The sequence below is a fragment of the Somniosus microcephalus genome, chromosome 26, assembly GCF_052327205.1.
Source record: "Somniosus microcephalus isolate GS21.2 chromosome 26, FLI_Smic_1.0, whole genome shotgun sequence".
Classification (NCBI taxonomy): Eukaryota; Metazoa; Chordata; class Chondrichthyes; order Squaliformes; family Somniosidae; genus Somniosus; species Somniosus microcephalus.
Genome location: NC_141012.1, coordinates 45,498,101 through 45,517,153, shown reverse-complemented (window position 1 = coordinate 45,517,153; position 19,053 = coordinate 45,498,101). Strand labels below are relative to the sequence as shown.

The window sequence follows — 19,053 nt, the reverse complement described above, 5'->3', positions numbered from 1 at the left end:
CAACGCCGCTCTCGGCGGTCCTCGTGGCAATGGCGGCGCCTCGCGGGTTTCTGCGCGTCTCTCTCTCCCTCTCTCCGACGCTGCTCGGCCCCTGAACACTGGCTGCGCCCTGTGCGCTCTGCCCTCTCTCTCCCCCGTCGACGCTGCTCAGCCCTTTGCTGTGCCGCTCGGTCGGGCTCTAACCCACCGCTGTCCGGGAAGGGTCTGCGCACTACCTGTTGCCAGCCCGTTTCGCTGGACCACCTCGACTGGAAAGCCAAGCCTGGCTCTCGACAACCTCCCCCGCAGTTCTCGAGTCTCTGCTGGATGACTGGGCGGTTGCCCGTGGTCGATGCCCGAGTCTCTGGCCTTGACCTCCAATCCACTGATCTTCAGGAACGAATCCCCGGGAGGTGATGCAGAGTTGCAGGTAGGTTCGAACCTGCCTCGTCGCCAATGTTAAGTCCGTGTATAATCAGACACAGACTGTGGAGAACGGTACAAACGGTGTTTACTCAACGTGGCTCAGACTGCAACTGATCTGTACAGATTACTACTCAACGTTATATACAGGTGTGGTCACTGCCAGTACTACAGTATACATGAGCTGTAAAAAGTAGTTCCCCCCCTTAAAGGTACATACATTACACTAGGGATGGGCAATAAATGTGGTTTTGCCAGTGTCGCCCACATCCCGAGATCAAATGGGATTGGAGATTGGACATAGACCACCTTGAGCAAAGGATTCACAGACTTCCACCTCTGCTTAAAGTTCTGCTCTCAGACAGGTCATTGGACATGTTGAGGGAGTGGCCAGCAGTAGGAGCATGGGTACAGTAGGTCAAGGGCTGGTTCCAGGGCTGATGTCGCATCCAGTCCACCGAGCATCCCTGTGCCCGTAACACTGGAGGTGCCAGAACAGTACCGGACATGGCTGCCCCAGAAACAGGGTGACTGGAGGGCACACCACACCACGTGTACAGACACCACAACCCTAGCAGCTAGTGAGCACAAAACAGAATCACTGAGAAGTAGTAGATTAGGTGTCATGGTTCACCAACACAAAGGAAGCACTGCGGTGAATCACACTGACCGCAGCCATAAAACACACAATGGGTGGAAAAGGTGTCCTGATTCATCCACTGTGCTGTATGGCTAATTATTTGACTGTGGTAATTGGAATAAATTAGTAATGAATCCAGTTTTCTCTGTTTACTTCAGGAAACAGTGCAGCTCACCTGAGCTCCTGTGTTTAAGCGCAGGGTTGGGAGGAGGGATTGAGATCGTCTCTGCTTACTATTTCTTTTAGAACTCTATGGGGGAGAAATTCATTACAGCCCAGGAATGGGCACTAACTTCTGAAAAGTTTGAGGTTTAGTTACGAGGAAAGATCGGAGAAACCTTGGCTCTTCAGCCTTGAACGGAAGTGTCTAAGAGGGATCTCATAGAAAGAAAGAATCGTACAGCACGTCTCTCCCATGTTGCACATAGCAAGATCCCACAAGCAGCAGTGACCCTTAGAGCCGGTTCATCTGTTTTCTTTCTGGTGCCATTATTTGAGGGTGGAAAGTTGGTCAGGAAATCAGGAGAACTCCCTGCCCTTCGAATGGAACCATTAATGTCCATCCAAACCACCAGAACAGGTGGACGGGACCGCGGTGTAATGCCTCATCTGAAGGACAGAACCTCCACCAAAGCAGCACTCCTTCAATACTGCAATGGGAGTGTCGGCCTAGATTATGGGCTCAAATTCATAGAGGTATACAGGATAGCAGGTGGTCGGGAAAAGGGAATCGCAGAACATTGCTCCACAGGAAACCAAGACTGTTAGGAGAAAAGGCACAGCTTCAAAGCAGGAAAAAGCAAGTTTAGAACTGGTGCCAGGAAGTCCTTCTCCACACTAAGAATGGCCAACACAGGGAGTGGACTAATGGATTTCTAGGTGGAATTGGGGGGGGGGGGGGCGTGGGGGGTGAATCCACATGGTCGCTTAAGAAGCAGTTGGATACTGTGATGGTGGAGGGGTGTAGGGTCCTTCTGGATGGATGAGCTCGAGTTGGCCGAATGCTTATCCTTCCAAACAATAGCCTACACTCCAGGCCCATCGCAGCGTGCGACTGCTTATCGATTTGTAATGTGAATGTTCGAGGGAGGGGATGTTTGATTTCTCTGCTGTGACTGTTTTCCAGATGGTAAAGGCGATGTATCTGCCAAGAATGACATCCGGGTAGAGATTGTCCACAAGGACCACAATGGAGCCCAGCAACCGGGAGAACAGGCGGCAATTAAAAACGTGATGGTGAGCTCAGGATTTCTCACTCAAATGTTCTTCCAACTTACCCACAATCCTCGGGGAATCGGTGGGTAAATGGACCATTCAAGGTGGAACAGGCAACAAGAAGCACACGGTCCCAGGTCCCAGCCCCTTCCCGTGCTGAGCTAGCTGATCTTAATCATGGCAGTAGTGTCCTAGTGTGACAGGGCTGGAGAGCAGAACAGTCAGCCTTGGTTCCTGCTTCTGATCACTGTCATAGTGTGAGCTCACAGCCCCGCCGCACACACTCAGTGTGAGCTCACGGTCTCGCCGCACACACTCAGTGCGAACACTCAGCCGCACAGTACACACAGTGTAAGTACACAGCCCCACAGTGTGCAATCACAGTCCCGCAGTACACTATCACAGTGTGAACACACAGCCTCACAGTACATAGAACCATAGAAGCTCAAAGTGCAGAAGGAGGCAATTCAGCCCATTCTATCTGTGCTGGCTCTTTGCTATCCCACTGTCTTACCCCTGCTACTTGCCTGCCCGTGCTGCTAACTTGTCCATGTTCTCCTAGTCGTATGCATTCCCCCCTCATTGCTTGTCAAGCATAACTTTTCTAGTACACCCCCACACCCAAGTGCAAATGATCTATAAATATCAAGAACAAAGTGAAGCCAGTACTGAGCCCCTGGGAAACACCACCTCCAACCCTTTCTACTGTAACAACACCCATTTACTCTAACCCTTTGTATCCTGTCAACCAGCTTTCTGTCCATGCTGCTACATTTCCACTTACACCAGACACCTGAATTTTTCTAACAAGTCTCCTGAGAGACACCCTATCAAACAACTTCTGAAAATTCATATGCACTACACCTACATCCCCTTTTATCTATTCTTTTCTTCAAAAATCATAATTAAATTTGTCAAATACGACTTTCCTTTAACAAACCCTTGCTGGCTCTTCTTGATTATTCCATCAAACTGACAAGATGCTGATTTGTTCTTGAATTATGGATTCTAAGGGGTCGATTTTCAATGTGCCGTGGAGTCGGGATTGGAGGCGTGCGGGGGGTTAAATTCCCGAATTCGGGGGTCCCAACACCATCCCGCCCAAAACCCGCCTCCATGTAAGTTTCAAAGGAGGCGGGTACCCGCCCCGCACTGGGACCCGCCGACCCGAGGCGGGAAGGGATTAGTGCCAATTAACTGCCTGTTAACAGGTAGTTAACAGGCAGTTTTTAGCCTAATCCCTATTTTAAAGCTTGAACTGTGGGATTCCCGACGGCTCCAAACCACGCCAAGTTAGAGGATTCGGGCCGTCAGGTTGAAGGACTTGGAGGGGTTGAGATGTCAGTGTTCAGGTGAGTGATGGGTGCATGAGTGCAAAGGTAAGTGTGTTTGGTGTGTCTAAAGTGTGTAAAGAAGTTTAAATTATCTGTACTTACCTTTACAGCCTTCCTTCCTCTAAGTTTCGGAAGTCCATCATTCAGCTGGCACAGAAAGCAGAATGGCTGCAAGCTGTCAAAAGTGACAGCCTGCAGCTTTCCGTGCTGGTGAGATTTCTAACTGAGTCTGTGTAGAAGGACTCAGGTTAGAAGTAAGACTGTCAGTGTTTGACAGCTTCAAACAGCTGTGAAACACTGATATTTCATCTGTCAACGCATCTTGACAGATGAAATTTCAGTCTGTGATGTCACCTGTTGCCGGGTGGCTCTTAATTGGCCTGCTGAGCCTGCTGAGCGGGCTCAACAAGGTCAATCAAGTTAAAATCACGTGGATTGGCCGCATCTCGATGGAGGCGGGACTACAACCCCGAAAGCTGTAGTCCCGCCTCCTTCCCGACTTCTGAATGAAATTCCAGCCCTAAGAGTTTGCCCACAGCTGACACAAAAATAAATGGTCTATAGTCATCTGGTTTTATCCTTCTCTCCCTTCTTGAACTGAGGTGCTACACTGGCTACTCTCCAATCTCCGAGCACAACTTGCATAAGGAGCATAGGAATAGGGGGAGGCCATTCAGCCTCTCAAGCCTACACCGCCATTCAATCAGGTCATAGAAACATAGAGGATAGGAGCAGGAGTAGGCCATTCGGCCCCTCGAGCCCGCTCCACCATTTAATGAGATCATGGCTGATCATCCAAATTCAGTACCCTGTCCCTGCTTTCTCCCCATATCCCTTGATCCCTTTAGCCTCAAGAAATATATCCAACTCCTTCTTGAATATATTTAATGAATTCACCCCAGCTGCCCAGTGTGGCAGAGAATTCCACAGGTTCACCACTCCCTGGGTGAAGAAATTCCTTCTCATCTCAGTCCTAAATGGCTTACCCCTTATCCTTAGACTGTGACCCCTGGTTCTGGACTCCCCCGCCATCGGGAACATCCTTCCTGCATCTAGTCTGTCTAGTCCTGTTGGAATTTTATAAGTTTCAATGAGATTCCCTCTCATTCTTCTAAACTCTAGCGAATATAAGCCTAATTGACCCAATCTCTCCTCATATGTCATTCCTGCCATCCCAGGTATCAGTCTGGTGAATCTTCGCTGTACTCCCTCCATGGCAAGAACATCCTTCCTCAGATAAGGTGACCAAAACTGCACACAATACTCAAGGTGTAGTCTCACCAAGGCCCTGTACAACTGCAGCAAGACATCCTTGCTCCTGTATTCAAATCCTCTCACTATGAAGGCCAATATGCCATTTGCCTTTTCAATCGCCTGCTGCACCTGCATGCTTACCTTCAGCAACTGGTGCACAAGGACACCCAGGTCTCATTGCACTTCCCCTTTTCCCAATCTATTGCCATTCAGATAATAATCTGTCTTCCTGTTTTTGCCACCAAAGTGGATAACCTCGCATTTATCCACATTATACTGCATTTGCCATGCATCTGCCCAATCACCCAACCTGTCCAAATCATACTGGAGTTTCTCTGCATCCTCCTCACATGCCCACCCAGCTTTGTGTCGTTTGCAAACTTGGAGATATTACATCTAGTTCCCTTATCTAGATCATTAATATATATTGTGAATAGCTGGGGTCCTAGGACCGATCCCTGCGGTACCCCACTAGTCACTGCCTGCCACTCGGAAAAAGTAACGTTTATTCCAACTCTTTGCTTCCTGTCTGCCAACCAGTTCTCTATCCAAGACAGTACCTTACCCCCAATCCCATGTGCTTTAACTTTACATGCTAATCTCTTATGCGGGACCTTATCGAAAGCCTTCTGAAAGTCCAAATACACCACATCCACTGGTTCTCCCTCATCTATTCTACCAGTTAGATCCTCAAAAAATTCCAGTAGATTAGTCAAGCATGATTTACCTTTTGTAATTCCATGTTGACTTTGTCCGATCCTGTCACTGTTTTCCAAGTGCTCTGCTATTACATCTTTTATAATGGACTCTAGCATTTTCCCCACTACTGATGTCAGGCTTAGCGGTCTATAATTCCCCATTTTTTCTCTACCACCCTTTTTAAATAGTGGGGTAACATTAGCTATCCTGTAATCCATGGGAACTATTCCAGAGTCTATAGAATTTTGGCAGATGACCAGCAATCCATCTACTATTTCTAGGACCACTTCCTTAAGTACCCTAGGATGTAGATTATCAGGCCCTGGGGATTTATCGGCCTTCAATGCTATCAATTTCCCTAACACCATTTCCCTACAAATACTGATTTAATTCAATTCCTCCCTCTCATGTTCCTCGACATCTCTGGGAGGATATTTGTGTCCTCCTTTGTGAAGACAGAACCAAAGTATGTATTTAATTGGTCTGCCATTTCTTTGTTCCCCATTATAAATTCCCCTGATTCTGACTGCAAGGGACCTACGCTTGACTTCACCAATCTTTTTCTCTTCACATATCTATAGAAGCTTTTACAGTCAGTTTTTATGTTCCCTTCAACCTTACTCTTATAATCTATTTTCCCCCTCTTAATTGATCCCTTTTTGCTCCTTTGCTGAATCCTAAACTGCTCCCAATCCTCAGGTTTGCTGCTTTTTCTGGCCAAATTATATGTCCTTTCCTTGGATCTTATGCTATCCCTAATTTCCCTTGTTAGCCACGGTTGATTCACCTTTTTTGTTTTATTTTTATGCCAAAAAAGTGATGAACAAATTCTGTAGTTCATCCATGCGGTCTTTAAATGTTTGCCATTGCCTATCCACCGTCAACCCTTTAAGTAACGTTCCCCAATCCATCCTAGTTAACTCATGCCTCATACCATCGTAGTTTCCTTTATTTAAATTCAGGACCCTAGTCTTTGAGGCATCTACCTCACTTTCCATTTTAATGAAGAATTCTATCATATTATGATCGCTCCTCCCCAAGTGGCCTCGCACAACAAGATTGCTAATTAATCCTTTCTCATTACATAATACCCAGTCTAAGATGGCCTGATCTCTGGTTGGTTCCTCAACACATTGGTCCCAGTCTTGGTCACCCTGGAGCCATGTCTCCGGATTCCCGATTATATCATATCCATTTATATCTATTTGCGCAGCTAATTCATCCACCTTATTACGAATGCTCCTCGCATTAAGACACAAAGCCTTCAGGCTTGATTTTTTAACACTCTTAGTCCTTTTAGAATTCTTATTTACTGTGGCCCTGTTTGACTTACACCCTTGATTTCCCTGCCTTCCACTTTTGCTTTTCTCCTTCCTGTCTTTTGTTTCTATCCTTGCTTCTCTTTCCTCTGTCTCCTTGCACAGGTTCCCAACCCCCTGCCATTTTAGTTTAAACCTTCCCCAACAGCACAAGCAAACACTCCCCCTAAGACATCGGTTCCGGTCCCGCTCAGGTGCAAACCGTCCAGTTTGTACAGGTCCCACCTCCCCCAGAACCGGTTGCAATGTCCCTGGAATTTGAATCCCTCCCCCTTGCACCATTCCCACAGCCACGTATTCATCTGAAATATCCTTCTATTTCTACTCTGACTAGCACGTGGCACTGGTAGCAATCCTGAGATTACTACCTTTGAGGTCCTAATTTTTAATTTACCTCCTAACTCCCTATATTCAGCTTTTAGGACCTCATCCCATTTTTTACCTATATCGTTGGTACCTATATGCACCATGACAACTGGCTGTTCACCCTCCCCCTCCAGAATGCCCTGCAGCCGCCCCAAGACATCCTTGACCTTTGCACAAGGGAGGCAACATACCATCCTGGAGTCTTGTTTGCGGCCGCAGAAACGCCTATCTATTCCCCTTACAATAGAATCCCCTATCACTGTAGCTCTCCCGCTCTTTTTCCTCCCATCCTGTGCAGCAGGACCAGCCATGGTGCCAGGAAGTTGGCTGCTGCTGCCTTCCCCCGATAAGCTATCTCCCTCAACAATATCCAAAGTGGTATCTCTGTTTGTAAGGGGGATGGCCACAGGGGACCCCTGCACTACCTGCCTGCGCCTACTACTCTGCCTGGTGGTCACCCAATCCCTTCCTGCCTGTGCAGCCTTTACCTGCGGTGTGACCAACTCCCTAAACGTGCTATCCATGATGTCCTCAGCATCGCGAATGCTCCAGTATGTATCCATTCGCAGCTCCAGCGTCGCAATGCGGTCTGTCAGTAGCTGCAGCTGGATACACTTCCCGCACACATGGTCATCAGGGACACAGGAAGTGTCCCTGATTTCCCACATAGTGCAGGAGGAGCATGCCACAGGGCCGAGCTGTGCTGCCGTGATTTATCTTTTAATTAATTCAAATTAAATTAAATCAAATCAATGCCACTAATTACACTACAATTAAATGATATACTCAAGGGCCCTTGTTTACTACCACTCCCCGCTACACAACAGAGATCCTAGAAACTTTAAACCACAAAAATTAAGTTTGGAAAAAAGCGAGAAAGAGAGAAATACTCACCAACCAAACACTTACCTGCTTTCTGATGATGTCACACTTCGATTACTTTTTACTTATTGCTCTGCCGCCGGTGTGTCTGGGCCGCTCTCGCTCCCCGCTATTTAACTCCTCGGTCCCTGCGCTCAGTCTCCACCCAGGGCCGCTCTCACTGCTGCCGCCGGTGAGTCTGGGCCGCTCTCTCTCTCCCCGTTCTTTAACTCCTCGGTCTCCGCGCTCAGTCTCCACCCAGGGCCGCTCTCGCTGCTGCTACCGGTGTGTCATGGCTGGTCTGCACTTCGACTCTATTTACCTGTCTTTGATCCATATCCCTCAATACCCTTATCTAAGACAACTCTATTGATCTCAATCTTGAAAGATCCAATTAATCCACAGCCTTTTGGGTGAGAGAATTATAGATTTCCACTACCCTTTGTGTGAAAAAGTGCATCTCAAGTTGGATTGAACGTAATTTGCGCTAAAATTCCACGATCTTTTGCGTTGGTTTTGCCTGCTTCAGGCGAATTGCGCTGAAAATTAATTGAAACCGAGTGGAAACTCCAGGCCAAAATGTTCATTTAATTTCTCTAAAGGTGGCATCTGAAAGGTGACCTTATTGAGGTAGACAAGATAGCAAGTAGTATGGAAAGATAAAATTGTGAGTAAGAACAGAGGGCTCGGGTTCAAACTAGCAAAAGGTAAATTTAGGATTAATATCGTGAAGTTCTTCATTGCACACAGAGGTGATCGACACCTGGAATAGATTCCTGGATAGAATAATGGAAGGAGAAACCCTGGAATCATTCCAAAACCAATTGGATGCTGATATGGGGAGAACATAGGGTTGATCCGAATGGATGAACTAAGATGGACTTCTTCATCCATAATTATCTTGTGATCCCTGCCATACCTTTAGCTTTCTCAGCTCGATTCCCCCTTCTCTTTTACTTTTACTTTTAATACAAAATGACCCATCTCAGCAATGTCCCTGGAATAATGAAACCCAACTGAGAAAGACATCAAAGGTTAGGAGTATGAGAGAGAGCATCCATTAAACTGAAGCCATCTTGTGCAGTAGATAACACGCGATGGCTAACATTTGCCTAAGTCTTTGGCAACGCAAATTGCAGAAATTTATCCTCAAGAAATACATAAGAACGTAAGAATTAGGATCAGGAGTAGGCCATACGGCCCCTCGCCTGTTCTGCCATTCATTAAGATCATGGCTGATCTTCGACCTCAACTCTACTTTCCCACCGAGCCCCATATCCCTCGATTCCCCGAGAGTCCAAAACTCTTTCTACCTCTGTCTTGAATATACTCAATGAGGCAGCATCCACAGTCCTTTGGGGTAGAGAATTCCAAAGATTCACAACCCTCTGGGTGAAGAAATTTCTCCTCATCTCAGTTTTAAATGGCCGACCCCTTATCCTGAGACTATGCCCCTAGTTCTAGACTCTCCAGCCAGGGGGAAACAATCTCTCAGCACCTTCCCTGTCAATCCCCCTCAGAATCTTATATGTTTCAATGAAATTGCCTCTCATTCTTCTAAACTCCAGGGAGTACAGGTCCCATCTACTCAATCTCTCCTAATAGGACAACCCTCTCATCCCAGGAATTAATCTCGTGAACCTCCTTTGCACCACCTCTAAGGCAAGTGTATCCTTCCTTATATAAGGAGACCAAAACTGTGCCCAGTACTCCAGGTGTGGTCTCACCAAAGCCCTGTACAATTGTAGTAAGACTTCCTTACTCTTGCACTCCAACCCCCTTGCAATAAAGGCCAACATGCCATTTGCCTTCCAAATTGCCTGTAAGCTAACTTTCTGTGTTTCCTGTATGAGAACACGTAAATCTCCCTGAACACCAGCATTTAAGTTTCTCACCATTTAAAAAAATTCTGTTTTTCTACTCTTCTTACCTTCCTACAAATACTTGGCTGTGGATGAATGGGGTTACGGGGAGCGGGCAGGGAAGTGGACGTGAGTCTAGGTTCGGATCAGCCATGATCCTATTGAATGGCGGAGCAGGCCCGAGGGGCCGTATGGCCTACTCCTGCTCCTACTTCTTATGTTCTTATGTAATGGGGGTGGGGGAAGGTGAGAGGGAAGAGGGATGATGATGATTGTGTGTTGTTTACAGATCGACAGAGGAGAGTTTGAGCAGGATCCTGTGCTGAAGCAGCTGGAAGTCCTTAAGGAAGAAGAGAAGGAATATCAGCACATCAAGGTTCGAAGATCTTCCAATAGATTTCCTAGTGCTCAAAGTACTTTCAGTTCTCCAATATATTTTAATATAAACTCTACTGTAGTTGCCATCATAGGACCACTATCCCAGACACAAGGAAGAGGAAATGGGTGTGGAGACCTGACATGGGATTTCCAGATGTTCCAAGTGGGCGGGGCTGGGCTTGCATTATGTGAATGAGGCAGGATGGGTGTCCCTGCCCCTCCCACCTCACTTTCTTTGCAGCTGGGTGTCCAAATGAAGCGACCCCCCCCTTCCAAGGCATTGGGGCTTGGAGCAGAATTGGAGGGTTTGCGGGAGTTTTGAGAACTTCCTGAAGACATATGGAGCCAGAAGATAGGACAACTCAGGTCCACCTCCCCCTCCGCACCCCCCCCCCCCACCCCGCCGCCGCCCCAATCACAATCTTCAGGCATCGGCACCAATTGCTTCAAAGTTAATGCTTCGAATTCAAAACTCAAAAATATAATAGACATGATTGAAAACGTTTAACTTACGGGTCTTGTCTTACCAGACTCAACAAAGTCAAAGACTGAGGTGACTTGACTCTTGGTCTGTTCTTTCTGGCTGACTGTTAACTTGAGTGGAGCCGAGTGATAAGCCTCACTCCATTACACAACCTTAGCCAATTGTGTGTCCAGTACCTTTTATCAAGCAGGTGAAAGAGGGGGCAGGCTGGGGTGGGGAGGGAAAGACTTGTGTAGAACAAGGGCAGGGTGGAGGGTCTCAGCACACTTGGCACTGATGAGGTATTTCTGGCTGCTCCAGGCACACTCCTGACCCCACCCCCATAACGCCAAGTCAGCTCATTATAATATTTAAATGTTGCTCCTAGGGCACGGCTCAGGGTGCCTTGGGGGAGCACTTTGTTCACAGGGACAGGAGAACCAGTGAAGAAAGGTCCTTCTATTTTTGGTGAGTGGAGGAGTGAAAAAGAACATAGCAACAGGAGTAGGCCATTCAGCCCCTCCAACCGGTTCCGCCATTCAATTAGATCAAGGCTGATCTGTACCTCAACCCCATTTACCCACTTTAGCTCCATATCCCTTGATACCCTTACCGTTACCCAACAAAACTCTATCGATCTCAGTCTTGAAAAGAAAAAAAGGAAAAAAAAGAAAGACTTGTATTTATAGAGCGCCTTTCACGACCTCAGGACGTCCCAAAGTGCTTTACAGCCAATGAAGTACTTTTGAAGCGTAGTCACTGTTGTAATGTAGGAAAAGTAGCAGCCAATTTGCGCACAGCAAGCTCCCACAGTGACCAGATAATCTGTTTAATGATGTCACATGAGACTAGAGGAAAATCAGCCTTCTTGAGGCCCAAAGATTGAGTAGGAGATAAGCAGGGCCGCACGAGTGAAGGGGTCAGAACAACCCAAATAAAAACTTTTCTATCGGTCATCCCTTCCAGTGCCTCATGTAACAGGAACTGACAGACTAATTACAATTTTAAAAAGGGCCTTAATAAGACTAACAATTATCTTCAAGCAACAGCAACAAAAACAGATTATCTGGCCATTATCACATCGCTGTTTGTGGCACCTTGCTGTACATAAAATGGCTGCTGTATTTCCCCACATTATAATGGTGACTACACTTCAAAAGCACTTCCTTGGCTGTGAAGCACTTTGGGACGTCCTGAGATAAAAGGAGCTAGAAAAATGCAAGTTCTCAATGCGCAGATCCCCAGCATGCTCTGCACTCACCACCTGCACTGTGGAAGGCTAGATAAACTGGGCCTAGTGTAGACTTTTGGTTTCTTTGCCCAATTAACTGAAGTCTGGTAACCAATGCCCGTCAGCACAATGGACACCTGGCCTTGTATTATCAGTCCCTTTGTGCTCACCCTTGTAAAATTAGACCTTTATTTTTGCTGAAAGGATTTAATACTCCCTCAAAGGGCAACCAAACTGGCTAAAACCAGGATTTGTTCTTAACAGCACCGTTTCCCTTTCCTTGCAGGATCCCACCAATGGTTATTACAGCGTCCACACATTCCCAGACCTACGGCCAGCTGCCAACACCGTCACCGTGGGATGCCCGCCCGACCAGAGGCCCAGCGTGAAGCAGCGGGTGCCCACGGGCATGTCCTTCTCCACCCTCTACACGCAGCTGAGCGCGGCCAACCGCATGTACGAGTACGGGCAGCGCTTCGTGCTGGGCAATGGCAGCAGCTCCATCGAGCTGTGCGAGCGGGAGTACCAGCGAGGCTCCATGAGCGACAGCAACTCCTTCCTGGACAACCAGTGCAACAGCAGCGTCAGCAGCAACAGCAAGCAGGACAGCTCGGTCCAGTTCGACGAGGCCAGCAAGGCCTCGGCCTCCTCCCACTACTCCCACTCATCCTCCCAGAACTCAGATTTAACGCGACCACTGCAGAGACGGATGCAGACCCATGTCTAAACCCCCGGACTGAGGGCAACCTGGCACCATCAAGGCCCAACTCTATGGCCGACATTTCTGCTCTTGTGCTTTCCCTGAAGGCGGAGCCTTGAACAGGACACTTCCTTTTAAGGTGGAGTCATCGTAGGCCAAGTTCCCCAAGCTCCCATCAATTTGGAACTGCGCCATTGCGACGCCGAGTAGTCTGGGCGTCAGAACTATGATAGACTCCATTCTCACATATCCTTTCACCTGTGACCCCAAGTACTGGCCTGAACCCATGGCCGGTGGGACGGGGTCCTTTTGTGGCTATGTTGATCGTTTGATGAAATCTTACTGAGGTATGATAGTCAGTCAGTGACAGGCAAATCAAACGGGCCCAGTTCTACAAGGACATCACCAACATTCTCTTCAATAAAGGAAGGAGAGTACATCTGGTCAAGGATCGGCCAAGTGGTGGCCTTGAAATGTTTATACCCTCAATGCCGGACTGAACTCCTGACCCTGTCTCTCAACCCCTCCACCATTGCCAGTTTGGATCAGTTCCGTCAGGTTCAATGGCCTTCTGGTTGTTAGGGCAGGAATCTACCTCCCATCTAGCCCACTGGCAGCTGCACCTATTGGCTGCTTTTGGTGATTTCAGGGGCTTGGGGGTCACCAGATATCATCCATTGATAGGTTGGGCAGGGAACATATTGAACCGGTGACCTGCACTGATACAGGGTTTGTTCACCCGTACACCAGCCTCTGCACCGTAATCAGTGTTCACCCAGAGTGATGGGGACAGAGCTCAATGTGTGTGAGCTTCAGGCTTTCCTCAAACACACCTGGAAGGGGGCAGGGGAGCAGGGCGAGAGGAGGAGAAATGTGTTCTAGGTCTTCCTGCCTCTTATACGGCAAGTTCTAAATTGAATGTTCAGCCAAAGCCATTCTAGTTGCAAAATTCAGTTCTTTTCTTGACCCTCCCTTGCCCCCTGTTCTGTCTGCCTCCTCCTGCTGCCTTCCAGTTACAGCCTCCCTCACCTCATTGGGGCAGCACTACAGAGAAAAGCACATTTACTCTGCATCGTGACGGGCGTCAAGTGTGATGCAAATACTGGGCCACTGAATGGGAGCCCAGCCCCTGTACACTTAGATACTGGGCCCTGTGATCCCAGCCTCCTGTACACTCAGATACTGGGCCCTGTGATCCCAGCCCCCAGTACACTCAGATACTGGGCCCTGTGATCCCAGCCCCCAGTACACTCAGATACTGGGCCCTGTGATCCAAGCTCCCTGTACACTCAGATTCTGGGCCCTGTGATCCCAGCCTCCTGTACACTCAGATACTGAGCCCTGTGATCCAAGCTCCCTGTACACTCAGATACTGGGCCCTGTGATCCCAGCCCCCTGTACACTCAGATACTGGGCCCTGAGATCCCAGCCTCCTGTACACTCGGATACTGGGCTGTGATCCCAGCCCCCTGTACACTCAGATATGGGCTGTGATCCCAGCCCCCTGTGCACTCAGGTACTGGGCCCTGTGATCCCAGCCCCCTGTACACACAGATACTGGGCCCTGTGATCCCAGCCTCCTGTACACTCAGATACTGGGCCCTGTGATCCCAGCCTCCTGTACACTCAGATACTGGGCCCTGTGATCTCAGCCTCCTGTACACTCAGATACTGGGCCCTGTGATCCCAGCCCCCTGTACACACAGATACTGGGCCCTGTGATCCCAGCCCCCTGTACACTCAGATACTGGGCCCTGTGATCCCAGCCTCCTGTACACTCAGATACTGGGCCCTGTGATCTCAGCCTCCTGTACACTCAGATACTGGGCCCTGTGATCCCAGCCTCCTGTGCACTCAGATACTGAGCCCTGTGATCCCAGCCCCCTGTACACTCAGATACTGGGCCCTGTGATCCCAGCCTCCTGTACACTCAGATACTGGGCCCTGTGATCCCAGCCCCCTGTACACTCAGATACTGGGCCCTGTGATCCCAGCCTCCTGTACACTCAGATACTGGGCCCTGTGATCCCAGCCCCCTGTACACTCAGATACTGGGCCCTGTGATCCCAGCCTCCTGTACACTTAGATACTGGGCCCTGTGATCCCAGCCTCCTGTACACTCAGATGCTGGGCCCTGTGATCCCAGCCTCCTGTACACTCAGAAACTGGGCTGTGATCCCAGCCCCCTGTACACTCAGATACTGGGCCCTGTGATCCCAGCCCCCTGTACACTCAGGTACTGGGCCCTGTGATCCCAGCCTCCTGTACACTCAGATACTGGGCCCTGTGATCCCAGCCCCCTGTACACTCAGATACTGGGCCCTGTGATCCCAGCCTCCTGTACACTTAGATACTGGGCCCTGTGATCCCAGCCTCCTGTACACTCAGATACTGGGCCCTGTGATCCCAGCCTCCTGTACACTCAGAAACTGGGCTGTGATCCCAGCCCCCTGTACACTCAGATACTGGGCCCTGTGATCCCAGCCCCCTGTACACTCAGGTACTGGGCCCTGTGATCCCAGCCTCCTGTACACTCAGATACTGGGCCCTGTGATCCCAGCCTCCTGTACACTCAGATACTGGGCCCTGTGATCCCAGCCCCCTGTACACTCAGATACTGGGCCCTGTGATCCCAGCCTCCTGTACACTCAGATACTGGGCCCTGTGATCCCAGCCTCCTGTACACACAGATACTGGGCCCTGTGATCCCAGCCCCCTGTACACTCAGATACTGGGCTGTGATCCCAGCCCCCAGTACACTCAGATACTGGGCCCTGTGATCCCAGCCTCCTGTGCACTCAGATACTGAGCCCTGTGATCCCAGCCCCCTGCACACTCAGATACTGGGCTGTGATCCCAGCCTCCTGTACACTCAGATACTGGGCCCTGTGATCCCAGCCCCCTGTACACTCAGATACTGGGCCCTGTGATCCCAGCCTCCTGTACACTGAGATACTGGGCCCTGTGATCCCAGCCCCCAGTACACTCAGGTACTGGGTCCTGTGATCCCAACCTCCTGTACACTCAGATACTGGGCCCTGTGATCCCAGCCTCCTGTACACTCAGATACTGGGCCCTGTGATCCCAGCCCCCTGTACACTCAGATACTAGGCCCTGTGATCCCAGCCCCCAGTACACTCAGATACTGGGCCCTGTGATCCCAGCCCCCTGTACACTCAGATACTGGGCTGTGATCCCAGCCTCCTGTACACTCAGGTACTGGGCCCTGTGATCCCAGCCCCCTGTACACTCAGAAACTGGGCTGTGATCCCAGCCCCCTGTACACTCAGATACTGGGCCCTGTGATCCCAGCCCCCAGTACACTCAGATACTGGGCCCTGTGATCCCAGCCTCCTGTACACTTAGATACTGGGCTGTGATCCCAGCCTCCTGTACACTCAGATACTGGGCCCTGTGATCCCAGCCCCCTGTACACTCAGATACTGGGCCCTGTGATCCCAGCCCCCTGTACACTCAGATACTGGGCCCTGTGATCCCAGCCCCCAGTACACTCAGATACTGGGCCCTGTGATCGCAGCCCCCTGTACACTCAGATACTGGGCTGTGATCCCAGCCTCCTGTACACTCAGATACTGGGCCCTGTGATCCCAGCCTCCTGTACACTCAGATACTGGGCTGTGATCCCAGCCCCCTGTACACTCAGATACTGGGCCTTGTGATCCCAGCCCCCAGTACACTCAGATACTGGGCTGTTCTCTTTTACATTGTCTCCTTTTAAAAGTGAAGTTTAAATGCAGTTGGAAAGTGAAATGCTTTGCATCAGTCACAGATGTGAGCTGCTGTGACAGCACGTGACAGAACATGGGAAAATGTGTACAAAAGTTGTAAATAACTTTTTATCCTAGTTTACAGTGTTTCACAGAATTTAAGTGTTGTTTCCCCCCGCCCCTCCCCCCGCCACCCCAAGATGTTTGTTTTACATTTGTGCTTCCTAATCACCCTCAGTAGGCCACAGTGTAACATTCCAATATGGTGGAACAGTAAGGGTCTTTCACAGCACACCATATTATTCAGACTAATATGTGGGCAACTCAGCTGCCATACGTGTTCATAGATTAGGTACCACAATGCCATGAAACTTTAAGAACTTGTGAACAAAATATGTGGTGTATTGATTGCAGATAATGCATTTTTATAACAATTTTTGAAATGATTTTAAAACAGAATGGTTTGTTTTTGAGAGAGAGGAAATTGCCAGTGTGCACTCAAATATGGCCGAACAATAGGAGTCCTTGACTCTAGGCAGGAAATCCAGAGGTTGGGGCCTTCTTCAATCAGGTCCCTAGCAATTGCTCTAATTTGACAATCAGGGGGTGTACATCAGGGACACTGACGTGCTCTGACGTGCACAACACAACTCATTTCAACAAATGTAAAAAGGGGAGGAAAAGCCAAGTATCCAAAGTACTCCACCATTTCACATGCAAAAATAGTCGCCAGACTGAAGCTTTTGAAAGAATGTGAGTATTATCACTGGCATGGACAGCCTCGGGTCAGGTCCCATTCCCTGCTAGGCCTCTTCAGTGATGTCACTAATGGGGAGCATCCTTGTGCCTCCTGGATCGGCTCCATAGGGAACATCTGCATCCTCAGCCTAAGGGCCAATTTTAACCCTCCCTGAGTAATGGGAAAAGAGTGGGGGAGCAGTTAAAATACCGCGGCTCCATTTCCTGCTCCGTTCCCGCCGATTCCCCATTTTGACGCCCGCTGGTTTTGGTGGCGGTCGAGGCTCCTGTTGGACCCCCAGGTGGGAACCTCATTAGTAAATGTAAATCGGGGTCCCGCGACGCACGTGGGACCCCGGCTGGGGTTTTAGCCCAATCCTGAGGGGGGGGGAGCTGACCGTGGTCACCCCGCCAGGTAAAGCAGTCGGAAGGGCAACAAGACCCAGCTAAGGTCAGTGAAAAACCTTGCAGGATGAGCAGGGTCCCACAAGGTGAATCGTTCCTCTGCTACCCCGGGCTCGCCCCCTTCCTCGAACCTGGGAACACTCCCCCTTCCGGACATAACTTCCTGCCGACGGCCTTCTCTCGCTGCCGTCACCCAGCCTCCGTGCCGCCCGATTTTCATCCTGCCCCGCCAATCAACCAGCTGCCACTTTCTGCCCAAAACGGGCAAGCAGTTGCCCAGCGCCATTCAAACGAGGTCTGGCCGGCAAAATCATCCAGGAATACGACAAAGACTCCTGTGCAGGATTGTCGACCCTGTCAGCTGTGTCTCAGTGGGCAGCACTCTCACCTCTGAGTCAGAAGGTTGTGGGTTCAAGTCCCACTCCAGAGAGTTGAGCACAAAAATCTAGGCAGACAGTCCCAGTGCAGTACTGAGGGAGTGCTGCACTGTCGGTGGTGCCGACTTTCAGATGAAAGGTTAAACCGGTGGACGTAAAAAATTCCATGGCACGATTTCGAAGAAGAGCAGCGGATTTATCTCCGGTGTCCTGGGCCAATATTTATCCCTCAAATCAACATCACTAAAAACAGATTATCTGGTCATTATCACATTGCTGTTTGTGGGAGCTTGCTGTGCGCAAATTGGCTGCCACGTTTCCTGCATTACAACAGTACTTCATTGGCTGTAAAGCACATTGGGACGTTGTGAAAGGGGCTATATAAATGCAAGTCTTTCTTTCTCACCGGGAGTTAAAGTTGGCCTTCTAGAAACATAGAAGATAGGAGCAGGAGTAGGCCATTCGGCCCCTCGAGCCTGCTCCGCCATTCAATGAGATCATGGCTGATCATCCAAATTCAGTACCCTGTCCCTGCCTTCTCCCCATATCCCTTGATTCCTTTAGCCTTAAAAAATATATCCAACCCCTTCTTGAATATATTTAATGAATTGGCCTCAACTGCCTTCTGTGGTAGAGAATTCCACAGGTTCACCACTCTCTGGGTGAAGAAATTCCTCCTCATCTCTGTCCTAAATGACTTACCCCTTATCCTTCTAGAGTGTTGTTGTGTCTGAAAAGACACTCAAATCGGTGTGGTCGTAACCAGCTGCTTTAGATTTCCAAGGCCCTCTGGAATCTTCCTGTCCTCCTAAGGAATAATAAACGCAATTCAAGAGAAGACATCGGAGTGTAATCGCTACAAGCGCTTACTATGCAAGTACCTGACAAGGTGTGCCTCTCTCCCCGAAGTGAAGGGAGACCTGGCTCAAGAGTCTGTGTGCCAGTAATGAAACTAAACATTTCACAAAAGCTCTGCTCAAACTATTACTTCTTCCATGAAATGGGAGAGCACTTGGAACAAAAAGTGTATCCCCATACTCACCTTCCCCTTCAGAAGGGTTACGTTCTGTGCCTGTGGTCC

At 49.3% G+C, this 19,053-nt stretch overlaps 1 protein-coding gene across 1 annotated transcript in view; it reads left to right on the top strand.

The window, feature by feature from the left end:
* Window positions 1-13,920, top strand: part of kirrel3a (kirre like nephrin family adhesion molecule 3a) — a 164,702-nt gene extending 150,782 nt beyond the window's left edge. Inside the window, exons 9-11 of the mRNA XM_085968236.1 lie at window positions 2,169-2,278; window positions 10,242-10,328; window positions 12,311-13,920. Of these exons, the coding sequence (XP_085824362.1) occupies window positions 2,169-2,278; window positions 10,242-10,328; window positions 12,311-12,751 (638 nt within the window). The 3' untranslated portion in view covers window positions 12,752-13,920. The remainder of the gene's footprint in view (window positions 1-2,168; window positions 2,279-10,241; window positions 10,329-12,310) is intronic.
* The last annotated feature ends 5,133 nt before the right edge of the window (window positions 13,921-19,053 follow it).